Here is a 10,862-nt window from a genome sequence, read left to right as displayed (position 1 = left end):
GGCGAGTCCAAATCGCGTGCGCCTGCGCCGATCCGGAAGGGACGGCCCGCACCTCCCGCGGGGCGGGGCTGTGGATTTCGCGTCGAACACCGCCTTCCTGCCCCGCCTTTTGCCGTACCGGCCCGCCCCTCCTTCCTGGAGGCACAGCCGAAGCGGTGGCGGCAGGGACAGAAGCAGAGGCAGCGGTGGCGGCCCGGCGGGGGGGCGCCGAGTAGCCGGCGCGACACGCGCGGACTCGGACCCTATGAGGTGATTAGTGCGGCGCAGGCGCCTCCTGCCCCGCCGGCGGGGCCCGGGTTTCCCGCAGCGGGATGTTCTCCCGAAGGAGCCACGGAGACGTGAAGAAGTCCACCCAGAAGGTGCTGGACCCCAAGAAGGACGTGCTGACGCGCCTGAAGCACCTGCGGGCGCTGCTGGGTGAGGCCCGCTGTGGGTCCCCAGGTTCGGGGGTTCCTGCCCTGACGTGGGTCGGGGGAGGGTCGGGGCTGGGATGCCCACGGCATGCGGGGGACATGAGGGGGTGGTGTGAGAGACCCTCCTTTCCGGGGCCCGCATTGTTCCCGGACAGCGAGCACTCTGGCCCTCGGGTCTGCCTGTCGCCCGGAGTGTAAACTTACCCCGGATTTGCTCCCGGTCACCTCAAGGCCGGCGGACCCGCGACTTTCCCCTCCCTGGCAAATCCTGCACTCCAGGTGCTACACAGACACACAAGCACACACACTCACACACAAAATAAACTGACACTCCCCCCTCTCGTTTTTTAAATTTTAATTTTGGACCCTGGCACCCCAAGTAGACTGAGTCTCCAAGTGTTCCCAGCCCAGACTTAACTGAACTGTCCTTTCTTCTGTGCCCCCCCCGACTTAAATTTTATTTTTACTTTTAAGTTGGAGTCTTTAGAGAGACGGAGCCTCCCAGTGCTCCCAGGATAAATTTAATTGAGCTGTCGTCTATCTTCCCGCGCTCCTCTTATTTTTATTTTTATTTTGGGTCTGGCCGTTTGGGCTTCCTTGTGTGGTTGGTGTGAAAGGGGCTTCTCCTCTTTGTGGAGGGAGGGGTGGCTTTCCTGAGTCCAAGGAGGCTGCTGCTTCTTTCTTGCCGGGATGACAGTGAGAGTTATTTCCTTCTTTCGTTTTTATGAACTTCTGGGTGGAGGTTCTGTGGAGCCCAGGGGGCCTGTAGTTGACCTGCCATGAAGCTCATCCTTGTGGCTGTGAAGTGTCCCCAAGGCTTCCTGTCACCTGCTGCGCGTGATCTCTCCCTGCTTTGCTAGGCTGTGTTCTGTTTTCCATTTTCTTCCCTACTTAGTCTTAACTTTTGTTTAGGACCAAACACCTGTGCTACCTGTGTTGTCCCTAGTGTTTTTTGGGGGCTGAGAAAAGGACACCTTGTTTCCTCTGGATGTCTTTTTTATTCGTAAAATGAGGGGGAAAAAAAAAAACACCTGATTTAGGACACGCAGTCTTAATGTGTCTGTCACTTGAGGAAATATGACATAAAAGAGTTTGTTTTATATGTGAGAATTTTTTTAATAAAGATTTTATTTATTTATTTGACAGAGCGATCACAAGTAGGCAGAGAGGCAGGCAGAGAGAGAGAGGAGGAAGCAGGCTCCCTGCAGAGCAGAGAGCCTGATGCAGGGCTCCATCCCAGGACCCTGAGACCATGACCTGAGTGGAAGGCAGAGGCTTTAACCACTGAGCCACCCAGGCGCCCCTATATGTGAGAATTTTAAGTAAAGATCTTGTTCATGAGATTAAAAGTTGCTAATTATTTCTATTTATACCCTGTGAAGTACCTCTGAGGAAAGACACACACACACACACTCACACCCCTGGTTTTTCCAAGTGCAGTCTTCACAATCTCAGACTCCTTGAGATTTACACTGTCCCATTCAGTTTGGAATGAATGTAAATTAATTACTTACTGTTAAGAGAGATTCGTTTTCTAGAGTTATGAAAGTGAAGTCAAATGTCCTTGGTAAACTGAACTGTCTCCTCCCTGTAGTAAAGTCTCATGCTCACACAGGTTGCATTGTGCAGAGTTCTAGTGAGTGATAAACACCTACTGCAGGGACATTTTTGATAAAGGAACAGTCTTTTAAAGGATTTGATACTCTGGGACTTTTCCTGTGGTAGAGAATTTGAACTTTTGTTCTGTCAGAGTCTGCAGGATTAAGTTGGCTCCATTTTGTAAAGTCGGAATCAATTAAACCTAGATGAGTTTGGCTTCTTAGAGATGCACAGTACATTGTTACCATTCTGAGAAAGTAGTTTGTTTTCAAGGCTGTGGAATTGTGGTTTCATTTTAAGGTGCAGTATCTTATTTTGAGGAACTTTCTTTTTTCATTTCATTGAGCTCATTATGATCTCAGTTTTGTAAAATAGAGAGGTTCTTTAATATTCGGTTGTTTTTTGAGGATGCATTTGTTTGTGGAATGACTCAGTGTACTTTCTTGCTGCAACTTTATCCATAGGGACTACATTTTTATAAATGTGTCTGAAGACTTCTAGTTAAAATGTCTAATGTAGAGTTGGTCTGACAACTGTGGTTGGGAAAGACTTTAAAGAAATATAGTACATTAATGTACTAGCTCCTAGTACATCATATACCTTATTTGTTTGCTACTTAAAGAAAAAAGTCTATTTAGAAAAAAATGGCCTCTTGATCTGAAAGACAGGAATTAGCCAAGATCAAGAAAACCATTTGAAGGAAATGAATGGACATTATTGTTGTATTTTTATTTGTATATTTCTGTAATAGTCTTGCTTTTCACATATTTTGTCTTCAAGTGATAATAAAGATGTGCTTTTTTACATACAAAGATGATACCACTGATCCGGATTTCCAGCCTGTGGCGGCATCACTTTGGCTGGTTACTTAGCCTGTCTTTGAACCTCAGTTTCTTTACTCTGTCAGATGGGTATGGTAATGTCTGCCTTGTAAAGGTTATTGGGAGTCTAATGTATAAATTACTTCAGCTTGTAACAGGCATGTAACAGGTTCCTCTCCTGTTATTTGCCTCCCATCATGAATAGGCTAAGACAAGTATTTTGTTAGGTACTTTCCCACACCACCCCTTATATTTTGATAATTGCTGTAAGTTTGTTCTCTCTTTCTAAAACTTAGTGTATGTTAAAGACAACTGGCTGAGATACATGTGACAAACTCTGGAAGGTACAGTATTTCTCATTCATGGTAATGGCTCCAGTTAGAATTTGCTTAGTTCCTTTTATCTGGCTCTGTATTACAGATTGCCCTGATATTATTAACCTTACTTTACAAGGTGGGATTCTGAGGCCCAGACAGACCTTACAAGAGGCCAGGCAATGGACTGTGGCCTGTATGCATTGTGTTAATTACAGGTAGAACAAAGAGCTAGTTGATCCCCTGACTTCCAGTTCTGCCTGTATTGTTGAAATCATCAATGGAAGAGTAAGTGAGTCAACAAAACAAAACAGAAACCAAAAAAATTCTGTGTATTGCTCTGTTGCTCCAGCAAAGATCCCATGTTTAATTAAACATTGACTACCTACTACAATCCCCATTTAGGAATGGAATAAAAAAGCAAGAAGAATTGATATAATAGTAAGCATATAATGTGGTATGAAATTAGATAATGGCTTAAATGTTGCACTCTGTTATAGGATTTCAAGAGGTCAAATAAGATCATTAAGAGTGGCACAAACATAAGGGCATTTTGAAGAAGGTTTTCCTCATGCTGGTCCCTGAAGATAGCTAGACTACTGAACCATATGTGTAACTTAAAATTTGTTAGTAGCCACATTTAAAAAAAGTAAAAAGAAAGAGGTGAAATTAATTTTAATAATACATTTTATTTTATCCCACAGATCTACTCTGTATTATATCAATAGGTAACCAATATAAAATATTACTATTTTTTACGTTCTGTTTTACATACAGTCTTTCAAATCCAGTGTGTATTGTACACTTCTAGCATGTCTCATTTTGAAATGATTTTGCTACATTTTAAGAACTCAGTAGCTCTCTGTGGCTAGTGGTGTAATACTAGACAGAGCAGGGTTAGCATTTGGGAAGTGCAGTGGGAAGGCAGTTCCAAGCAAGGGGAGATGGATGCTGGTAGTGGAAATACACATGGCAATGATGTAGAAAGGTGAGGAACACCAGCCTGCTCCTTCCTTCTGTCCAGTGAGGGAGTCACAAGGTGATGTTGGTCATGAGACAGAGTGCTAGAATTCTTGCCCTGAGGGTGTTCACAGTGTCAGAGGCATGACTGCAGTGCTATGTAGGCCAGGGGTAGAGACAGTACAGTAAATTGGACTGGGGGATCTTGTTGGAGGAGAGGAGTGGTGGCCTGACTGGCAGAAGCTGAGGCAGTTTGGGGGCAGATCAGAAAAGGTCTTGTTTGTCTGAGTTGAAAGCTCCTACCTTACCTTGCAGCTGAGAGAGCCCTCTTGAAGAACTCTTAGTACGTCACATGATAAGATTTGAGAGCTGCCTGGCTGTCAGCAGGGCCAGGAAAATGGATTGGAAGGTGATGGGAGGGGTGACACTGCTGGCAGGAAAGGAAGAGACGAATGACAAGGGTCTGAAATAAGATGCTCCGTGAATGGAGAGGAGGGTGGGATTTCAAAGGACCAATGCAGGGGGAACTAGTAATTGTCTCAGTGAAGTAATGAAACAAGTGTGTTGAAGCCAGTGATCAGTTTGAAGCAGAGGAGATCTGGGAGAAGAGGCTGTAGTCAAGGCAAATCAAGTGACATCAGGGCTTGGGGCAAATATTTGGAACCAGTGAGGAGAGAACAGAAATGCTCTCAATATATTGATGGAGTAAAATGGAACATTTTGGGGTATTTCCCAAATATCCCAAGCATCTGTTCCTTTATGTAGGGGCAAGTTCACTTAAATTTTAAATGTTGCCATTTAAACTTATTTTATTATTAGCATTTTCCTCTCATTTTTATTAATTACAAACATTAGTTGAAACTGTGTATTGTAAGTTAGCTTACATTTCCTGGATGGTTAAATTGCTTCCTTTCTTTCTCTTTTTCTTTATTTTTTTCTCTGATCTAAATAATACTGCTCTAAACATTCTGGGAAGTAGCTTTTTCTCTATTTTACATTATTTCCTTAGGACAGATTCCATTGAATTCAAATTTCTTGGTTTGAACATGTTTATGACTCAATTTACTGTGCTCTTTCCTAAGTGTTGTTCCCAGCCTGCTAGCAGCAAGGATTGAAACTACCATGTGCACTGTGGTCCGACTAGCAATAAAGTCATTTGTGTAATTTGATAATAGGCGGTAGGCACTTTGGAGAATGGGAGTGTCAGGTAGGAGAGCCAGAGGTGTTGGAGGAGAACCTGGCTAATAATAGGGGAAGATGAATTAGGTGTTAGAGGTGTTGAGTTTGAGAAAAGGGCAAGATCCAAGTGGAAATGTCTAGGAAGTTTTTGGACAAGGGGTCTGGAACTTAATAGTAGGATAGAAAGCTATGATAAGGTGGTTTACTTTCATCATGGTTCCATCATATCTTACCACAACCTCTGATGCAGGGAGGGTTCTTCCTGCCTTCAACCTGTAAAAGCAGAAACTGAGACTCAGTTAGGTTAACTACATGTTTGTCAGCACCTAGTTGATATGTGGCAGAGCTGGGATTCCTGATTCTAAAGGCCATGTTATGTTTCTGCTAGTTATCTGACTCAAAAGCATATTTATGTATCAGAAAATATATTTACCCACCACAGTGAATGTTGATATATAAACAAAAGCCCTAGGGTTTTTGCACTTGTCCCAAAAATGTTGCTTTGACTTTGCTTCTCTTTTCCTGGTCTGTTTTACTAGATTCTTCTACGGAGACTTGAGGCTGTATTTGATTTCAGCATGGCAGAAGATAAAAAGACTGCTTTTGTGTTTTCCTGTTCATTGGCCTCTCTGTGCCCTTGGCGGGCCTAGCAGGTGGTAAAATATTTGCATGGATGTTAGTGCCAAAGGACATTCTACAACCAGAGCAAAGCCTGAGGTGTAATGTCAGGCTCTTCAGGCAGTCTTTGTTTGGTCTCTTGTTTCAAACCTTCAAATCTTGTTTGAAGCAAAGTCATCTTGCCATAATGCTCCCTTTGCTAATTTCTCATTAATTACTAACGTTTTATATCTGTAACCTCTGGAATGTAAGATGAGCTTTGGACACAGATACGTGTATCTCAGATACACCAATCCCTGCCTCTAGGGCTTGGGGATGTCTGGACTTCTGATGAGAGAAGTACGGACTAAGGATAAAAGTCCAATGGAGCTCAGATGTTTTGTTTGAGACAACTGAAAAGGGCTGACTTCCTCATTTTATTCTGGGAAGAGAGCTAATTGATAGGTCCAGAATACTTGGACTGCAAACTTTTATTTGCAGTTGAGCATGAATACTTTTACTAGCTGTTTAGAGTACTGATCTTGCCATTGATAAAACTGTAGTGAATTATTTATTTAAAAAAATTAAGTTTCAAAATAGCAAATTGATTCCCTTTAAATTTTAAAATTATATTTTAAAGGAAGACTGTGGTATTGTACTGTAAAATTAATAATATATAAATGTGGTAGACAACTATGCTGTATTCAGATTTTTAAAAAATTTAGTTCCATAGACATTTTTTCCAGAGTGTACGAGTGAGTGTGAGTGTGTGTGTGTCTGTCTGTCTGCTGAGGAGGGCTGTTTATTCAGATATTAATAAGGCAGAAGCCCAGGATCTATGCTTTTTGGAGAGGTTGCCAGTGCTTCCTAAGTGAGATGCAGTCTGGGGTGGGTTTGGAATGACAAATGTGGAGTTTTTCCCTGGGGGACAAGTTAGGGATGAGGGAACTGCAGAGGGAGGAACTTATGTGAAGGTAATTGTGTGGCCGCCATGGAGTTAAGTGTCCAGTGGCTTTCATCCTGTGGTGGGGGTAGTTGTTGGGAACCAGGAAGACCTAAGTGGAGACTAGGGGCCAAATCCAATGTGTCTCCTTGGTGAATGGCCCAAGAGTCTCAGACTTGCTGAGATTTGAAACATGAGTGGCAGGAGAATGAGAGCTACCAAGCTTTTGGATTGCAGACCCTGAGAGTGTAGCATGGCCTGCCAGCATTCATCTTTCCCCAGTGTGGAGGCAACCAACCTCAAATGGAATTCATAATGAGAGAGAAGCGGGGCAGAGAGATGGAGGGTGAGACGAGTGCACCAGACCCGTGTGAACCAAGAGGTTCGGCCATGTCTGTGTCATCTCTACCCCTGAGCTTCTTGGTTCCAGGTTCCAGTAATACCCTGTTTTTGCTTTAGCCATCGAGTCATAGTTCTGGGTCTTGAAATGGAAAGAATACAGATTAATATATCAGAAAGAGAGGGAGGAAATCCCAGGTCAAGGATGGGTGGGTGGGTGTTTATGTGTGGATATGCTTTTTCTATTTTTTAAGAGCTGAGCAAATTTGAGTTTATATATACATAGAAGAAGGAACTAATAAATGAGCAAAATTGAAGAAGCAGTGCAGAGAAAGGGAATACAAGTGGAGAAAGGTGGAGTATTCAGTGGGATATCAAGGCCGTCGAGCAGGAGATCAGGCTTGACAAGAGGGACTGCTTCCTCTAAGGCCACTTGAAGGAACTAAGAATGGGGTCCTAGATGTGAGGGAGCTCTCATGCCATGGTTTATGTTTTCTCTGTGAAGGTAAGAAATAGACTTAACTGCTGAGTCAATTTTCTTACTGGTGTAGTGATAGGAACTGAGGATGTCTTGTTCCCTCTTCTGTGCCATGAATCCCCTTAAAGGAAATACTATAATCTGTATGACTTGTTATTGTGGTTCTTTTGGGGAGCATCCTCAAAATGCATTTAACTTATGCATTCAGTACTTGGAGAGAAGCCAGGAAATAGTATATGTATAAAACGAGGACAGTTAGGGAGTACACATATTGTCTAGCCTTCCACTTGGTGACCATGTGTCCCAGAGTGGTAGCAGGTGGGCCCAGGAAAGTGCTGTGTTCTCAGTGGTCATCTTTCCTTCATGCCTCTCCTCTGTGGGACCATCTGTTCTACTGGGTGTGGCTCTAGTGGGTAGGGGTAATTTTGATCTCCATTTTTGCCTTGAATGCCACTTAACCTCACATAAGATGAAACGTGATTGTATGTATTTGTGTGGCACCTTGCCCTTTTGCAATATGTTTTCTCATATTCTCATTGGATTAATATGCTGCCTTAACCTACCAGTTCAGAAAGGACTTGACCTTTTAGATTTTTTAGTCAAGCTTTGTTTCTGACTTAGTTCTGAATGCCCATTTCAAGTTTTTAACTGTGATTCTTATAAAAAAGGTATTTCATAACCATTTTTTATGTCTTTTATATCGTTTTACAAACTGAAACCACATCTGAAAGATATTTTCAAAGTAGTTGTAATTTTCAATAGTAAATACGTCATTTTGCTGTTGCAACTGTGGTTTAGCTTAAAAAGATAAGGAGCCCTTTGATATTGTTTTGTCTTTGATTTTAAGTGATGGCACAAATTCACTGAACGTCAACCATGGTTTCAAGGACACACAGGTACTAGTGACACTGCCTGTGCCCCACTGTGGGAGCCATGAGAATATGCCGCTCAGGCCTCTGCTTTGAGGGTCATGACTGACTTATGGCTCCACCTGCTGCCCTTGGGATTCACCAATACTTCTTAGCCAGAGCTGAGCTTCTCTTGGGCTACTTGCAGTTACTGAGCAAGTGGGAATACTACTGTGGTCCACTCGTGCAAGATCCAGATGCCTCTGAAGGGTAACTGGCTCGAGGACTCCCCATGGGTTGGTCAAGACCTTCTTAGGACTGAGTTGGAGTCTGAGACCCTGCCTTCCAGCCTTCCTTCCTTCCCTGTCTCCTTCACAGGGGTCAGACCTACACTGTGGTTAAACCTCTCCCTGTCTTCTCAGGTCTCTTCCTTTTCCCCTTCACAGCCAGTTCCCTCAATAAATCTCCTACATATGTAGTACTGTCTTAGTGTCTACTTCTCAGGTAACCCAAACTGAAACATTGTCCCTTTTCCCCAGAAGGTGTTGCCCATCCTAAAACCCTTCCAGGAGACAGCATGAGCACGCCACATCTTCCACAAAAACTTTCTCTATCTATCTGCCCTGAGATGATATTTCCTCAGAGTTCCCGTAACCTTTTGAACTTCACATTTGGCGTTTATGGCTTTGGCCTTATATCTGCTGAATCTCCTGTCCTAGATGATAAATGCATTGAGAACATGAAGAACTTCTTGTTCATCTTGATTCCTTCTGGAAACATTCTTCCTTATTCGTACTCATAATAATTAGCATTTAATCACACTTTCCATGTGCCACTCACTGCCAGAAATACTCTTCTGTGAATTAACTCATGTAATCCTCCCAAATGGAATAGATAATATTATTCTCATTTTACAGATGAGACACAGAGAGGTTAAGAATCTGGTTCAAGGTTACACAGCTGGTAAGTGACAGAGGGAGGATTTGAACCCAGGCAGCTGGCTGGAGAGTCCCATTGTTTATTTAGCGGTTATTTTTTATTCGGATAGAATACGTACCAGGCCCTATACACAGTGTTGGGGTTGCCAGAGCTTGTAATCCAATTGGAATTAACAACTATTTAAAAAGCAAACCCCAAAATGTGATTTCCAAATAGACGGATGTAAGTCCCTGGGGGAGTAACAGCTGCCTTATGTTTTGAAAAATTTCCTTTCTGCCCCAAAGATGATTCTCACTAGTCAGATGTTCCCATCATTATGGTAATGATTTGAGACTGAGAATTAAGGTCTCCTGAAAGAGTCCTCTGACCTTCTCCCTTGTGTACATGCACTCATTATCACACCCACCCCTCTGATCCCAAGGAGAACAACTGTAAGAAAGGACTACTTGTGTGGACAAAAGGGAGAAGAGGTTGGGCAAGGAGGTCAGGGGAGAGGGGCAGCTGGACTAGAGGGCTTAGGGAGGGATAGCCTTGGGTGAGACTTCTTTCATGGAAACAGAATTGCAGAGACACTACTGTAAATTTTAAATATATAGAAACCAAAACTGAGTCAGTATATCCCCAAAAGGACTGGTGCTAACTAGTAAAAATTCTTTCAATAAGGTCTTTGATAGTATTTTTAAGACAGCATGAAAGAGAGGGGAATAGATGACATATGTTCTTTCTTTACAACTTTTGAGAGGGATTAACGTGTTTTATTTTCTGTATGGTCATATTTCTGGGACAAACAGTGTAGACTTCTATTTTCCGTGGATTTTATGTCTGATAAGAGAAGGATGTTTTTGGGTTAATTAGGCTTGATGTAGTAGAGCTTACACTGAACTTTGAGGTAGAAGTGAAATATCTTCTTGAGTGTGTGTGCGTGCGTGCGTGCGTGCGTGTCATATTGCAGCTGTTTATTTTGGAAAGAATGGTTCCAGTCCTCTCGTTCTGCACCTAAAATAAATATGTACACAAGCAGACACATCATTTTAACTGAAGTAAAAAAAGTAAATAATCAAATGGAAAAATATTTGAAATTTATAGGACAGGATATAGTTATATCCTCAATACATAGAGGGCCCCTATGTATTAACAGGAAAAATTAGAACATATGTTTAAAATATGCATACACATGTCACAAATGAAGAAATGACGGGAACCAGTGTTTTATTTTTTTAAAGACTTTATATTTATTTATTTGACAGAGAGATCAGAAGTAGGCAGAGAGGCAGGCAGAGAGGGAGGGGTAAACAGGCTCCCTGCTGAGCAGAGAGCCTAATGCAGGGCTGGATCCCAGGACCCTGGGGTCATGACCTGAGCTGAAGGCAGAGGCTTAACCAACTGAGCCACCCAGGTGCCCCAAGAACCAGTGTTTTAAATGTCACTTCAG

At 42.8% G+C, this 10,862-nt stretch overlaps 1 protein-coding gene across 3 annotated transcripts in view; it reads left to right on the top strand.

Moving 5' to 3' along the window:
* Window positions 1-157: 157 nt before the first annotated feature.
* Window positions 158-10,862, top strand: part of RALGAPA2 (Ral GTPase activating protein catalytic subunit alpha 2) — a 327,482-nt gene continuing 316,777 nt past the window's right edge. For 2 of the 3 annotated variants that reach the window (XM_044263547.1, XM_044263546.1), the window contains exon 1: window positions 159-417. In XM_044263547.1, the coding sequence (XP_044119482.1) occupies window positions 312-417 (106 nt within the window). In that variant the 5' untranslated portion in view covers window positions 159-311. Of the gene's footprint in view, window positions 418-10,862 lie in introns of all 3 variants that reach the window. The other variant, XM_044263548.1, reaches the window with a different exon arrangement.

This window comes from Neovison vison, chromosome 8, assembly GCF_020171115.1.
Source record: "Neovison vison isolate M4711 chromosome 8, ASM_NN_V1, whole genome shotgun sequence".
NCBI classification, from domain to species: Eukaryota; Metazoa; Chordata; class Mammalia; order Carnivora; family Mustelidae; genus Neogale; species Neogale vison.
The sequence above is the reverse complement of the archived record's forward strand: the minus strand, read 5'-3'. Positions and strand labels throughout refer to the sequence as shown.